The following is a 16,524-nucleotide window of genomic DNA, read 5'->3' on the forward strand; positions in this document are numbered from 1 at the left end:
GGGTCATTAGCAATAGCTCAGGCAGAACCAGGCTGCGGCAGCCTCAGACCTAAACACACCCTCGTGTTCACTTTGGTGTCCGAAGATTTGCCCAACCCGAAAACCCTGATGGGAGGGGGATGCTTGAGAGAACTTCTGACTCCAGAAGAATCCCCCAGTGACCAGACCTGGGGTGCCTCACACAGAACCTCATAGCTAACCTTGGGCATTTTCAAGTCTTTTTCAAATTTTGTGTTGAAACATTTTACCTTTTAGCTCTGGGAAACTGGAGGGGGAGAGAGGGGACAGGGAGAAAGAGCAGGCCAAAGAAATAATGTGTGTGTGCACGTACATTGTGTGTGCACTTGTGTGTGCACGTCGTGTACCAGGGGCTATTCTGTTTGTTTTGGTCTGGTTTTGATGAGAAGCATAGCTGCCACGTGTCCTTTGGGTGGACGACTGAGGCGGGCAAGGGGCGAGGTGTACCTGCCAGCCCCTCAGCACAGCCTCAGGTACAGAGCAAGGCAGACCCTGAGGGCCATGCGAGGGGCGGGTGCCTGAGACCCAGGATTTCAGGAGCTCCTTAGGCAGTGTCCAGCCGTGCAGAGAGTTATGGAGACAAAGTCTAGGCTAAAGAAACCCGAGGCCCAGATAGACCCAGCAGGGCGAGGTCTTGGAGGATTTTGTTGTGAGAATATGGTGGTACAGGCCCCCCCCCCTCCCCACCCGCCACACCACCACTGGCTGTGGAAGGTCTCACTCAGTTCTGAGGCCCTCACACAGCCTCCCAAGGGGATTCCATCCCGGCCACTCCCTCCCCACTCCCCAAACCCTCATTTCTGGGGGTTCCTCCCGGCAGTGTGAATGTTTGTGTGCCCAGGTCACTCCCGCCCGTGCTGGCACAGTGATGAGCTGTCCAGGCTGGGAGCTCGGACAGACCAGCCTCTGAAATAGTCAGCTATCCCAAGTTACTAGATTTTTCACTGAAAAAAAAAAAAAAAAAGAAAAGTTACATCAATATATTTTTTCTCTATAATGGCATCCCCAGAGCCCCCCAGGCACACCGATGATGGCTGAAGCCTATACTGAAGGACTTGTTTGTGTGTGTTTCAGGAAGGGACAGGCACTCCCCATACACTCCCCAGCCCCGACTCCCGCCCCCACCATGCCTTTCCAACATCCAGTCCCGATCCTGCACCTGTTTAGGCCAGCAGAAAACAGCAGAAAGAGGACACTGGAGACTGTCACAACGCACTGGTGCCATCGGTACTTATAGAGCACCCAGGCCAGTCCCTAGCCAGGTAGCTAAGGTGTGAGAGTGCGTGAGAGGGTGAGTCAAAGCTAGCTGGTCATCACGTGCATGACGATAAAGCACTGAAAAGGTCACCCCCACGTGGGCACACAGGAGCGCTGGACCCTCACCAGCCAGCGCCTCACAGCAGCCTGTCCACATGGAGACCTTGGGCAGTTAAGAGTCTTGGTGGGTCTTGGTGGGACAGTCTGGGTGAGGAGGCTCAGGGTAAGTCGGGAGGGCTCCATTTGCTGAGGAGGAGGACATTTGTGGGTGGGGTAGGGTTATGAAAAAGCAAGCCCTCACTCCCTCTCCCACTCCCACTCACCGCACTGAGGCTTCTACTACTGGAAGACCAGGCTCCTTCCTCCTCACCTCAAGCCAGCCTCAAGCCAGTGAGGGCGGGTGACAGGGCAGCGAGTCCCCCAGCAGTGTTAGCTGAACAACACAGCTTCTAGCTTCGTTATTGGTCTACTCCTGCCCAGCCTTCAGCCCAGGCTCACACCCTTCCTTCCTGCTGTCTCGTGCGCTTCCCTGGGCACCCAGGCTGGAGCAGTTCTTGGCCTTTACCTCCCTGGTAGCCTCAAGTGATGCCGCACAAAGATGGCACCAGGCGGCCTCACCCCCTATTGATCGCAGTCCAGGAGCTCCAGCGATGGGCAGGAAGGGGCCCACAACCTGTCGGCTGCCTGCAGTCACGTTACGAGGGACTGGCCTATACTCTGCTTTGGAAGGGAGGAGGTCGTCCAAGGCATTTTATTATTTTAGTCTGAGAAAGACGAAAGCGCCTGCCTAAGTTTCTGCAGCCTCGGGTTACCCTGTGGGAGCACCCCGCCCAATGAGGCTGCCCTGGCGCACAGGCTCATCCTGGACGGAGGTCAGCCTGGGCTTGGCGACACAGGTCTGCCTTTCACAGCCCAGGCTCGCGGGCCTCCGCTGCCTGGAAGTGGGAAGGTGTTGACTAAGCCCAGACGCCGCCCTTCCTCCTGGAATGAAGGGCCCAGCTGACTCGGCGGTGGCAAGAGGGAGGACAGGAAACTTCCGCACTGTACTGCTGAGACCAGTCAGCTAGACTCCTGGTTAAAATCTGAGGCTTTCCGCCTCTTTACTGTTTTGAGCTGGTTCTGGGAAGATGGTTTCCTGCCCCTTTATGAGCCTTTTATTCCAGCCACATAAACTACAGGACATGTTCAGACCCCTCCCTCCAAACAGACTGGGACAGAGGACTCTGAAGCGGCTGGCTGGCGGTGTCTGAACTGTCTGTTAGGTGTGGAACCTTCCCTTGCCCTCCCCAAGCAAGCTGCTCCCAGCCCAACCCAGGTCACCTGCGGAGGGGGCTGTGGTGACAACAGGCATGGCAGCTAGTGGTGGATCCTCCTGTGTGCCCACGTGGGGGTGACCTTTTCAGTGCTTTATCGTCATGCACGTGATGACCAGCTAGCTTTGACTCACCCTCTCACGCTCTGAAGCCAGCAACGACAGCGCTGGCTGGCTCGCCCGCCTCCCAGCTGAGGAGCACTGCAGAGTGTGCCCCTCCGGAGACCCTCGGGGTGCCCCAGTACTGTGTGAATGAGCTGACCTCTCTGCGGGTGACCTCCCCATCTCCTTAGATGCTTGTTTGCCACCGTGGGAGATGTTGTTGCATGTGTATGGTATGATGTCCTTGGAAGCACATCTATAAAGCGAATCATTGAGTCCTTTGTCACTCAGAAACTCAAGTCAGTTGTCCTGCAGGCTGGCTCCAAACCAGCTTGGTATTGCATTGGGTCGTTGGAAAAGTCGTAATGTATTTTTACATAGAAAAACAGAAAAATAGGTCATGACTTTTCTGAAGACCAATAGTTTTAAGACCTTGAGGCCATTGCATTTGTGCTATTGAATGTGACAAACACCCTTACACCACCACCAGAAAACCTGGATGATAGCTTCTGGAGACAGCATGTATCAAACCTTCTCTAAACCAGGCGAATTCTGAATATTCCAAGTGCTTTTCATGTAAAACCTCATTTTGCCTCATAGCACCCCTTTGAGAGAGCTATTCTTACCCTCACGTTTCCTAGAAGGAACTGAGTCTTGGGTCGAGGAATTTGCATAGGGTTTCAGTTCAGGGATTTGAGCCCTGGCCCTTCTGCCTACAGAACCTTCCTCTGACGCCCTGGCTCTCCTCTCCAGCTCCTCTTGACAGGGTACTCGCATCTCATCCGCACTCGCACTTGGCTGAGTGAGCCAGGCGAAAGCAGGCTCTGTCCTGTCCTATTAGTTCGGCAGAAACGTCTGCCTTTGACCCGGTTTGCAGAGGTGTTTGCATACAGTTGGACGCTTAGCGAGCATCACCAGCAAATGAGAGGGACCACAGAAGAGACCCTCATCCTCACGTCTTAGCTGTGAGACCATCTGCTCACGTGGCTTTCCGTAACGGGATGCTGCTTCCTGCAGCTAAGCAGTCCTCTTTGATAAGTGTCCTTCATGGCTTCTGGCTAAGGTCGCCAGGAGGAAGGAGCCTGCAAGTCATCAGTAATGTTTTCCATGAAATGATTAACATCTTTTTGCCTTTTTAAAAATTATTTATTATCATTATCATTATTATTAACTTGGCCAAACAGAAAGAGAGAAAGTAAGAAAGCAAGCCGCCAGGTCCTGGACTCGAACTGTGATCTGCCATGTGGGAGTCCAGTACTCTAACCACTATCCATCTGCCTGCCCAACATCATTTTGCTTTTGTCTACAGACCTCTCCTTTAATGATTAAGCATCATCAGGAGAAAATTAAGCTGGCTCTGTTTCTCTTTGTTTAAGGAATCTGTTTTCTTTATGGAAACTAGTTATTTAGCCTATTACTCTAAGTAGTATGTTATTACTGCTTAAGGGATTCCGTGCCTTACTGATGGAAGCTCCTGGAAACGTTACCTCCATTGATGTTACTGGTCAGTCAGCTCTGACGGGTTTTCCTGGCATGTGTGCAGGCCACAGTTAGGCACTTGACAGGGCTTTATAGATGACATGGGCCCTCTCCATCTAAAACACACATGTCCATGGTCTACCTGAAGAAGAATCAGGGCACTTGCCCCAAACACAAACTCCCTCAACACCCCTCCAGATCTAATTCAGGCTCTGGGTGGGGGCTGGGGACCTGCATTTTAACAGTTTCCTTGGATGATTCTGATTATGAATTTGAAGTCCCCGTCGTGGGGACTTGTAACTCCCTGTACAGCCACAGTCCTTCCTGGGGCTGTGGTGAGTACAACGACTCGCAGTAGAGACGCAAGTGTGTTACAACAGGGCAGAAGGCAAAACATCCCCATCTGCTTTCACTGGAAAAGACTTGAGAAGGGATCATATCTACTCATTTTCCTAGTGTTTAGATGTTTTGGTCGGGACTAGTACATGGGTTTTTATAGGCACAGGTCCCCTTACCTGGAGCTTTCTGAATAAAGCCCCCCAGCGTCCAGAGGATATGTTCTGTTTTCTGAAGCTCGGCACGCCATGCCAGGGTGACCACACGCCATCAAGCTGATTGATTTTTGGAGTGGGTTAGAATTTCCATTGATTATGAAAATAGAGGGGACCTGCAAAAGACAGAGAATTCAACAATCAATTTTGCAATTCATTCTTAGTTAATAAGTAGAGTCCAGAATGGAGTCAGGAAGAGGGAGAAGGTGGATATGGATCTTCCAGAAATGCACCCAAAAATGAAGGTTGTCAAAAGCTTAATGCATGTCCCTTCCCCGGTACCTCCAATGTCAGACAACCTGGATTGTCAGTCCAGACAGCTCTCAAATTAAACTCACTGCTGTTTGGACCAGGGTGGAAACAGGTGAAGCAAAAGCAACTGCTGAGACTCCGATGTTTTCTCCTATTAATTGTATGTTTCTCTCTCTAATGCCAGGCTGCGTCACCCATTTAAAAGTCCTGTTTGTTTTTGCAGGCATTTACAGAGACACAGAAAAAAAGATTGTTGTCATGGAAACAGCAGGTGCAGAAGCTCTTTCGGTCTTTCCCTCGGAAAACCCTTCTAGACATATCTGGATATCGACAGCAAAGAAAGTATGTTGGGATTTCATTCTTTGTAATCCTGGTGGTTCCCTGGTGCCTCGTTGCCTGCCTCCCATCCTGGGGCACAAAGATGGCAGAGTACCATTCTCATCCACCAGGAAGTCCTGTGGCGAGGTCCAGATCATTCTGTAAACAGGTGGGGTTGGGAAAAGGCTGTTAGCAAGAGAGTATTCCCAGAGGAAAAGGTGAATGTAAAGCTTTTGTTACCCAATTTGCATTGTCAAGATGATGGTCTTGGCCCCGATGGACATCGTGTGGGAGAGCAAGTATGATTTCATGAATGCCAGCAGAACACTTGGTGGTTTACTCACAAAAGGGGCCCAGAAAAGACAAAAATGGGTTAGCTATCAGCACTTTAAGTGGTGGTGTAATTTTTTTCTCCCTTCTAGCTGCAGACAAGCTAATTATAGTGGTGGCAGGGTGAAGAGCCCAGTGCTAGTCTATTTCGGTCTGAGCTGCAGTCTAATAGTGGAGCAGCAGAACCATTCTTGATTTTTCATAGTACTTCAGCGTCTTCGATGCAGTTAAAAATAAGCCTGGTTGTACTTTAGCACCCGTTATCTTAATATGGTTTTAAATTGAGGAATCCAATTGCATTAAGAAGTGAATTGCAGTGAAAATTTGCAGAAAAAAATTAAGGAGGGAAAGGACTGAGTTAAGCCTTGAACAATGATGGGGCATTTGGGGGAAATAAAGGAATGATAATGCAAACATCCCCCCAGAAAATCAACATTCTATTTTACATTTTAAAACATGAGCAGAGAAATAATCTTTTTTTTTTTCACTTGCACCTAAAAGGTTCTGGATCCATTTCATTTCTCAGTGCATATATAGACGTTTGGCCTGTGTTAAAATTTTTAGCATTTATCTGCATACGTGTCATGTACCTTTAAACATTATTGTTTTCTATTATTGAAGGGAGATAAGGCCAGTTAGTTTTGCAAAAATTTTGTCCAAAGATTAAATATTGAAGTGTTGCCACATTCCAGCATACATAACACTGTTATGCATTCAACATTTATTTAGTACTCACTATGTGGCAAGTGGTATCCAAGCACTTTAAGAATAGTAATACGTTTAATCCTCACAATAACTATATGAGGTGGAGCTGCTGTTATTAACCCCAATCTACAGACAAGTGGGGAAACCACGGCATCCGGGATTTAGACCAGGCCAGCTCGACGTCAGGATCAGTGCATTTAACCACTGCAGCAGCCAGGCAACGCTCAGGTCTCAGGCTGACGTGGAAAAAAATGGTTCAAAGTAACACTCTTTATTGGCAGCTCCCAAGACCTCTGGGTTGCCAGCTCCAGAAGGCTGGGCTAGACTATCTCTGCACCCTGAGGATTCCTGATGGCCTGGAAAAAAAGCCAAGCCCTGCCCCCATCCGGGGCAGACTCCTTCTTATAAGGATGGCAATACTTTGCCCAAGTAAGAGGCAGCTCCAGACCTTCCAGCCACGCCAGGACCATGGGAGAAGAAGGAGGCATTGAGAAGAGGAAGAGGAGGCCCTTCAGCTCTTTGATCTTCTCCCAGAAGTTCCATCCTGTGCCTCTTTTGCCCCTGGTTTGTCCTTGGTCCACATCAGAAAGCCCTGCTCGAGGCATAGTTGGGGGCATGAACCCGGACCTCTCTAGAAGTGTTATTAACTAATGCTTGGATCAGCTTAACCCATGGTGTGCCCGAATGGAGACCTGATGATCTCTCTTTATTGATAAGAACGAGTTCCATTGGCAATTGTGGCTATTCAATTGGATATCGCTAAAACATTAGAGAATACTTTGTTCTCATAAATATTTCCTCTGGGATCTTTTTACGCTGTTCATTTGCTTTGAAGACCTATTTATCTGATAATACAAAGGTAACTACAGCCTAGCCCCTGTTGGAATTATCGCAAATCCCAAATTAATTGGTTCTTATTAGTATTATTTTATCAAAGGCTTTTCATGCATTTCGATGTAATTAAATCAGTTCAGTTTAGAAAGGCAGAGGAGAGACGTGGATGGCAAGAGTAGGAGACAGAGAGGAAAACTTTCTGTCACTTTGCTTTCTCCCCAGAAAGCATGATTATTTCATTAAGCCCTGTGATCTTAAGAAACCTAAGCGTTCACCCCAGTTGCCAGTAGAGGCAACCCTCGGCACATCTGGCTTGGTAAATAGCTGACTGAGGACGCTGCGGTAGGGCCCCGCTCTCAGGATGGCCTGACTACTCTCTCTTCCCCACCCCCATCACGTCCTACTCCCAAAATGCTCTAGGCTCTTTTTCCCTTCCCCATATGGCTGAGTCCTAAGTCTAGGAGTCCTGTGACCCTGTCTCCAGTGACTAAGTGTCCCAGAACAGAATCCTCCACCCATCTTGCATTGCTTAAGAATCCAGTCCTGCTTTCTTGGACGCACAAATCATTTGAGCATCGCTCATTGACTGTACTTTGCATATGAAATGACGTTTTAAAAATCCAACCCAGAAGGAAAGCAAGAGAAAGCTATCCACACTAAATAAGGGGAAATCTTAGCAGAAGACTGAGTCATCTACCAGGTGGCCAGCATTCCAACTCCAGAAACCAAAGGACTAGTGTTCTTCGTTAAAAAACAAAATGCTGACCCTGTGACCATGGGTCCCGTGCCTCGGATTGTCCTTTTCTCTGATCACTTGAAACTATTTTCTGCCCTTCCTGGCCCTTGTTTCTCCTTTCAAACCCCCAAATTTTGACACTGGCCAAAAGAAGAAAAAAGGGAGATAAGTAAACCAGGAACCCGACTGTCTGCTCCTCGCGCCATTTAGACGAGCTCCTCATGGAACTGTAGAACTCCTTCCTTGGTCACAGAAGAAACAAGCCCAGCATTTTAAAAATCCAACCCAGAAGGAAAGCAAGAGAAAGCTATCCACACTAAATAAGGGGAAATCTTAGCAGAAGACTGAGTCATCTACCAGGTGTCCAGCATTCCAACTCCAGAAACCAAAGGACTAGTGTTCTTCGTTAAAAAAACAAAATGCTGACCCTGTGACCATGGGTCCCGTGCCTCGGATTGTCCTTTTCTCTGATCACTTGAAACTATTTTCTGCCCTTCCTGGCCCTTGTTTCTCCTTTCAAACCCCCAAATTTTGACACTGGCCAAAAGAAGAAAAAAGGGAGATAAATAAACCAGGAACCCGACTGTCTGCTCCTCGCGCCATTTAGACGAGCTCCTCATGGAACTGTAGAACTCCTTCCTTGGTCACAGAAGAAACAAGCCCAGCATTCTCTTCCCTGCCCTGCCTCTCAACCTGGAAAATGTAGGAATTCTGGGAAGAGAAGCATTCCCTGAGATCTGCTGTGCTGCTGGCTCAGGTGCCCCCTGCCCCCACACACGAACACCCCCCTCTCTCAGCAGGGACTGTTTTTGCAGGCCCCTATCATCCTCCACTGCTAAGACTACAACTACGTCAGCCTGCCTCCCGGAATCTCCTCACGGGCTGTCACAAACCTCCGGTGTTGCTGGGAAAGCCAGTGCGTTCCACCTTGTGGCTGCTGGAGGGAGTGCATTTCCACTTCGCCCCCCAGTGAATGACGAAAGCCGACTCTTCTTGGAAAGAACGTGCTGGTTCTTGAAACCTGCTGGCTGCTGTGGAACCTCCCAGAACCTGAGGCATGCCGGGGAAAATGAGTTCTCCAGCCCTGAGGTCACCCAGCTGGACAGGGGCACTGACATCTGCATGTGATGCCAGGGTCTCCAGCAGGTCCCCTGCTCCTCAGTGTGGCCCAGGAGATGGCATGGAACCTCTCCCGCCTTTGCAGGGGTCTCTGCAGGGAAGGCCCGTGGAGTGGGGAGCTGTCCGTGGCCTGGTCGAGAGCACTCGCAAACATCGTCTCCGTTCTCATCTCCTGTACTCAGCTGGGAATCAGAGCCCCACAGATGGGGTCAGGGCTCCTCTCTGGAGAAGAGTGTGATGACAGCAGGGACCCGTTCATTCCTTCCTTCCTTCCACCTGTGCTTTACTGTCCCTGGAGCTGACTCAGGCATGGTGCGTACAAGATGGACAAGGACAGACACCACCCTTTGCTCACGGAGCTGACGTCCTGGTGAGGCGCACCTGCCACCGTCCAGGTCTGTCACACAGATCAGAAATGGACGTAGGTGTGAAGAAAGGAGCACAGGGACAGGAGACAGACTCGGCTCTCATCCTGGCCCTGCTGGGTGACTTCTTGAAAGGCGTCTGAGTCAGGATCATCGTCCTTGTCGGCTGGAGGGAAAGTGCTGAGGCACCTTCGGCCTCAAGTTCCAGCACTGCTCCCTGCTGGCTGTGTGATCTTTGCAAAATTACCACGCTCTCTTCTCCAGATAGAAAGGGGTAGCGAGCCTACTTCATGGGCTGTTGTGAGGATGAAAGAATAATGGAAAAGTCCCCAGACAGTGTGTGATGAGACGCTGTCCCAGAGGTTTGCTGCCATTTTAAGCCCAGCCCCTTGCAGGCACAGAGCTCCCCCTTAGGCCTCATTACTGTTCAAATGTGAGCAGACCCCAGGAGGCGTCCACTGAGAGGCTGCGGAGTGACTGATGGTCTTCTGGTTCTTTCTCTTGGCTCTCCCAGTCGTGGCTTTGGGCAGTCCAACTCCCTCCCGACGGCCGGCTCTGTGGGCGGCGGCATGGGCAGACGGAACCCACGCCAGTACCAGATCCCCTCTCGGAACGTCCCTTCCGCCCGCCTTGGCCTCTTGGGCACCAGTGGGTTTGTCAGCACCAACCAGCGCAACACCACCGCCAACCCCGCCATCATGAAACAAGGAAGACAGGTTGGTTCTGCCCCAAGGAGAGGGGAGGCAGCCAAGCCCAGGATCATAACCTCCCTCCGAGTGAGCCCAAAGCTGGGGGGAGAGGCAGAGGGGGACTAAACTGAGGTCCTATGCCCAGAGGGTTCCAGGAGGTTGGTGTCATTTCTCCAGGAGACAGGCAGCCCCATGGCAGAGCTCAGGAAGGCCCACAGACCATGTTAGCTTTGGGAACCCTGCACAGAGTCCTTGAGAAAGAAACCCAAGCCCTCTTTTTAATGTTCCTGGATCCTTGACCTGCCCCAGCAGACTTCACCACCTCTCAGATCTGGCTTCCAGAGAAACCTGGTCATATAAAGAGCTTTCTTTACCTTTTTGTCCATGGCAAAGAGTTTCGCTGTCACGGTCTCAGCAGTGATGGAGAACCACAGGATCAAGTCTGAGGGAGGCAAGAACAGAGGGAGACACGGTCACAGCCAGGCAAGGCTGGGCTGCCCAGAGGCTCTTGCTGTGTGATTTAGACAGCCTCTCTGTCCCCAGCTCTGCAGCCCTCCTGCACTGTGCCCTGTCCAGTGCCTTCAACTACCTGTGTGCCTCCAGCCTCATGAGGCTCTGCAGGCTGGGCATGGGACAGGATAGACACAGGTGTGTCTGAGGACCTAAGGTCTCATTGGAAATGCAAGGGTGGGAACCAGCAGTTAGCGTAATGGCTATGTCGCTGGACTCCCACGTAGTCGACCGCAGTTCGCATCCCGGACCCGGTGGCTTAAAACTCACGCCGGGCGCGTGTGCGTGCATGCCCAAGATCCCGAGAGGAGAATGGAGGAAAAGGGATTGCGGCGTGACCATCCCCCATGAGGGGTGATTTCTCGCTTTCTGTCTCCATGTCTCTCTCTGTCTGTCTGGCAAGCACACGCCCCCTATAGCAAAAATCTCTCCAAAAAAAAAAAGAAGAAGAACAAATGCAAGGGTAACAGATTGGCTCAAAAAGGAAAACCACGCCATGCAAGAGGGACAGGATTTGCTCCCCAGAGAAAGCAGCACAGGGTATCAGAAAGCCCCACTTTCTGATCACTGTCCCCAGCCCCCGATCAGTTCAAGGGCAAGTGACTGCTAGGATACACAAGCCGAGTTGGGTCAGCTTGTTGCCAGCTGAGGGGCTCTTTGTCCTCCCCCTCACTTTGGAGTACAGTGTAAGCAGCTCAGAAAGAAAATCAAGGAAGAACTCTGAAATAGAGTGCTTCCTTGCAGACATTTATAGAACTCCTTCATTTCCTTAAAGAAGTGACGGGAACAAGCAAAAGCAACAACTGGGATAGAAAGTTTAGGAGGTAGGGAAGGAGGGAGGTGTCTGGATGAGGCTGAGGGTTAGCGTGAGGGCCAGGAACAGGGTGCGGAAATACGAAGAATGGAATCTGAGCCCTCCTCTGTAAATATGCAGATGGGTGTCCGTTCTGGGAAGTCAGCAGACTTCTCCTGAGATGAGAGATCTGCCTCCTGAATTCCAGCTAGCAGCTCTGCTCCCCCACCCCCTGCCCCCACCCCAGGTGTCGGATGTAACGGGCTCCACTTCTGCGTTCTCCCTAGAACCTCTGGTTCGCCAACCCCGGGGGCAGCAACAGCATGCCAAGCCGCACCCACAGCTCGGTCCAGAGGACCCGCTCGCTGCCCGTGCACACCTCTCCGCAGAACATGCTGATGTTCCAGCAGCCAGGTAGGGCCGTGCTCCACCTCTCCCTCCTCGCCGCACAGGCCAGAGAGGCCCACGCCAAAATAGATGCCCCGTGAACCCAGCCGGAAAGTGCTTAGCCTCGACTGTCACCGCACATTCTTTTGAGCTTATAGAAGCCTTTCCTTTTTTAAACTGTGCCTTCCCAGCATGAACAGCGGCTGCTTGGCTGGGAGCCAGCCATGGAGCCCCGGCCTCCATCGCAATCTGACGGGGATATTTTTGATACGTGTCATATTTCTAGATTGATTAAACCAGATGTACCACTAGGGGGCTCTGAGGGGGTAGAGTTCTATGTGTTGGGGGTGTGTGAGGCAGTGAGACAGAGGAAGAAACCTGGGCCATGAGGATTCTGAGAGGCTGGCTCTCGGGCTTGGGACTGGCCCGCAAGGTGACTGCTGGACCGCCATCTTTCTTCTCCTTGGTTGAAGAGCTTTCAGGCACACTGAGTCAGTGTCACTTTTCACCACAGGTAGCCGCCTCGTGGACAGAACCCTGCCCTGTGCGGTGGCCACTGAGACTCCGAGAGCCTACAAAGCCACACGAGCAATTCTCCCCTGTCTAGACAGCTCCTCCCCCAGGGGGCAAACCAGAGTGTACCACACCTGTAGGAAATATCACCTTGGACCGGGGAAACACACTGAGCAGGAGGTCCTAGAGGAGTCGAAGGAAGGAAATGTCACGGTGGACTGGGGTAGCCAAGGAAGCTTTTTGGAATTAGAGCTGGGCTTCAAGGGACTGAGGGTGAAGAGGTGAAAGAAAGGAAGGTGAAAGAAAGGTTTCGGGCAGACAGACCCAGGGAAGGCAGGAGTGCACAGGTACCGGGTGCCAGGTGTATCGTGGAAGCCGTGGCCGGGCCTGCCCTAGAGAGGAGCCGTAAGTTGTGCTCGTAGGTTGGGAACTTTGGGTCTAAAGCTGAGGGGTTCCAGCTCTGGCCACTCTCAGAAGGGAATCCATGGAAGTTTTTTAAATACATTTTTTTTAATTTAATGCATAATAGATTATGTGCACACACACCTGGAAGTGACATGCACCCTCCCCAGGGTCTGGTCACACAGAGATCCCCTTCTTCAGTCCTCCAACCCACTGGGTCTTGGGCACTCACACAGGTGCCTCGCGTGTTTCAGGCGGACCAGTCCAGGGAATCAAACCATGGTCACCATGTGGGATCCAGCTGCTTTTGAGCAATGAATTACCACTCCTCCACAGAGCCAGCCCCTATGGGAGGTTTTGACCTGGGGGAAGAGGGGGGACAGGCAGGGGTGTGTATAAAGGAGCGGAGGGGAGCCAGGCTGGGGGTGGCACACCAGGGAGAAAGAGGACACGGGAGGAGACGATTCACCCCTGAGAAAGGCATGCCAGGAAGAGGAGGGACAAGCTTTTGGTCCAGACGCCGTTCAAATTGCATCCTGATTTCTACACTGCTCCTTACTCGCTCGCATTTGTTTCAACATTTCTCTTCTCCGCGTCAGTACATGCAGCCATTTTACCTCCTGGGAAGAAGTCCTGTGACATCTGGGGGCTGCGAGGGCCCTCCCTGAGTCAGTCAGTCCCGTCCTCAATTTCCTGCAAAAGCGTGCATACCCCATTCCTAGTAAAGGGAATCAGGACAATCTCTGAAGATGCACTGGGCATGAGAGCTCTTTCACTTCAAATGGATGATCCACCTGGACCTCAGTCCTGGACCACAGCCCGCCATCTCGTAGCCTCACAGGAGCCCTCGCGTAGCCGACCTCACGCCTTCAGTCCCTATCAACTGTGTTTCGGGTTTTTCTGAACTCATTTCTTCCTGGGGCTCTTTTCCCAGTCTTCAGTCTTTGTTCTGGCTGTACCTTCCCTAGGTTTTCCCCATCTTAGTTGGAAAGACGGGGCCCAGATCATCCATTTTCTAAGAGCTGGGCCATCCGTGAGCACCCTGGGTCTGTGGATGAGGATCCAGGCCCACGCGTGCATTCTCCCTCGCTTTCTTACACAGTGCTGGGCGTCTGGCTTGTGCTCAGGAGGATGCTGAACCTAAGATCGTTTTCACCCTCTTCCCCTGAAAGCTGATGTTCCCATGGTTACAGAATCAAATCATGCAGGAGGACTTGTAAGGAACAGTGACTGCCCCTTTCCCCTGCCCCTCCCAGAGCAGTTTCCTGTTCCACAGGCAGTGATTTCAAACAGCTTGTTTTGGGGTTTTCTGCCAATGTTACCTGCAAGTTTCGAACTAATGTGCTTTGCATAGTAGACTTAGGACTTTGGAACCCTTGGGGGTTTTGGTTTTAATTGATCCTTGCCCAAGCATTACACACCCACCTCCGGCAAGGTTTAATGAACTGCACCTTTCCTAACAGCCCAAGCGCAGAAGCAAGGCTACTCCAAAAATGCTGATTGCAGGGAACCAGCAGTTAGCGTAATGGCTATGTCACTGGACTCCCACGTAGTCGACCACGGTTCGCGTCCCGGACCCGGTGGCTTAAAACTCACGCCAGGCGCGTGTGCGTGCGTGCCCAAGATCCCGAGAGGAGAAGGGATTGTGGCGTGACCATCCCCCCTGGGGGGTCATTTCTCGCTTTCTGTCTCTATGTCTCTGTCTGTCTGGAGAGCGCACACACCCTATAGCGAAAACCTCTCCAAAAAAAAAAAAAATGCTGATTGCAAATAACCTGGGGAACAGCGACAGGGACCACTCCTCAGTCCTTCCCAGAACCAGGCTGGGTGGTGGTTCTTAGGACGGAGCAGGGCATGGCCAGGACCCTTTCCCTCACCAAAGGGAAAGCCTCTGCAGAGGGTTCCTCCACCTTGGCCTGAAGCTCCAAGCACACTCCCTGCTGTGGCCACGCAGAACCTCAAATCACCGGGAGCACTTTTCCTCCTCCGCGGGACAACACCTCTAGCCCCAAACTGGGCCCAGATAAGACTTGTTCTAGAGAGAAGGGTCCCTTCCACAGATGGGCCTTTCAATGCAAAGCAGGACAGACAGCCTGGTTAGCTTTGGAGACTTCTAGGAGTTTATGGCCAGGCATTAGGGCTAAACTATAAATATCATATCAGGACAAAATCAGGAAGACAAAGTGGCTTTCGCTTCTACACAAACAGAATAATAAATGCAAAATGGAATAGAAAGCAGAAGCAATGCAAGAGCAAATACTCAGAAGACTGTGTTATGATGCAACATAGCATTTTTCCTCCTGACATTAGATGTATTCAAAGCTTCCATTTCAAACCATGGGGGCACAGCTTGAAGACAATGCTTTCTAAGAATGCTCTGATTCTGTTTGAAGTGTCTCCAAAAAATATAGTGAAGATGGGCGGGGGATGGAGGACATGCCTAGAACTGCCCTCCAAGCTGTGTCAGTTGCCCTGCTTGGACTTGGACGCTGCTTCCCTCTTTGTTGGATGTACATAATTCCGGCCCCTTGGAAGGCCATCCAAGGGACAGTTTTTTAATTTTATTCCCACATGCACAAGCCTTAGATGTGTTCTAGAGACAGGCCAGGAGGGCCTTCTGGTGGTTATTGCCTGTCACTGGCCTCTGGATCAGTAAGAAATGCTAAGCTGACCCCCTCGGTGTGTGACAGATGGACTCACCAGGAAGTGGCTTGAGCTCCTAAGTATGGCTGGGCCAACTGTAGCTCAGCAGTTAAGGGAGCCAGATCCCACATGGCTGACCACGGTTTGAATTCCGGCTCCTGGTAGCTTGGGGGATAAAGGCGGAGTGGGGAGAAACGTGCACATACGTGCCCAAAATCCCGATGGGAAAGAGAAAGGGAGGGAAAAGGATTGCAGCATGACCATGTTCCACTGGGGGATGCTCACTCACTCACACGCACTCGCTCACGCGTGTGCACTGTCTCTTGCTCTCTCACGCGCGTGCACTGTCTCTTGCTCTCTCAAGTGCACATATCCTCTGCAATCCAATATATGGTTCCTGAGGAGAATGGCCGTGCTCCTCACAGAAGTGGTTGTTTTCCCAACTGGAACATTCATCTGGAAATGGCTTGGAGAGTGACCCTTCATTTCAGAATAGCTGTTTCACATTCCTTAGAGTGGAGAGAGGGTGAGTGCCATCAGGGCACTGGGCCCATTAGGGGAGCAGAGAGGGCTGCCATGCCGAGGCAGAACCAGAACAGGCACCCTCACGAGTACTCGGCAAACATCCCCTGGGCCTTCTAATCCACCAAAGCAAACAGCCCTGCTCAGGGCTAGCGGATGGGCACGGTAGTTGGTTAATGAGTCAATTCTGTCCTAGCCCAGAACCCAGCTGGGCCCGTGCTCTCCTGCTTCTGAGAGTCAAATCCAGGATACCAAGTAGGGGCGAGATGTGGCTCCCATCCTAGTCCACATTCTGCTCTTCACTTTCATGAAAGTAGGGGTCCCAGGGGATTCCGCCGCACTCACTTTCTGCGAGTTAGGCAAGTTCCAGAGGCCGCCAGAGAAAAGGTGGTCCCTGTAAGACTCAAGGGTGAGATTCATTACTCACACCGTGCTGCCCCTCAACACGACCACCTCTGCAATTGTCCGCTTGCATGCCACACTGTTTCCCACGTGCTCTCTTCTGGGCTCCCAACTTCCACGGCTCCCTTTCTTCCTCGTTCCATCACAGCGAATCCCACTTCTCTGCCTCCTCCTTCCTAGTCCGTCCATCTTCCCTGCCTTTTCTCCACCAGACAGCCCTGCTTCTCACGTAACTGGACTCAATGCCTTTCTTTTCTTTTTTTTTTTTTTTTTGTGTTGGTTTTT

General features: G+C 51.4%; 1 protein-coding gene across 7 annotated transcripts in view; it reads left to right on the top strand.

The window, feature by feature from the left end:
- Window positions 1-16,524, top strand: part of SAMD4A (sterile alpha motif domain containing 4A) — a 259,702-nt gene that overhangs the window by 227,628 nt on the left and 15,550 nt on the right. For all 7 annotated transcript variants that reach the window (XM_027776640.1, XM_027776642.1, XM_014592415.2 and 4 more), the window contains 3 exons: window positions 5,195-5,313; window positions 9,893-10,094; window positions 11,658-11,784. In XM_027776640.1, the coding sequence (XP_027632441.1) occupies window positions 5,195-5,313; window positions 9,893-10,094; window positions 11,658-11,784 (448 nt within the window). The remainder of the gene's footprint in view (window positions 1-5,194; window positions 5,314-9,892; window positions 10,095-11,657; window positions 11,785-16,524) is intronic.

The sequence above is a fragment of the Tupaia chinensis genome, unplaced genomic scaffold, assembly GCF_000334495.1.
Source record: "Tupaia chinensis unplaced genomic scaffold, TupChi_1.0 Scaffold000688_1, whole genome shotgun sequence".
In the NCBI taxonomy this organism is placed as follows: domain Eukaryota; kingdom Metazoa; phylum Chordata; class Mammalia; order Scandentia; family Tupaiidae; genus Tupaia; species Tupaia belangeri.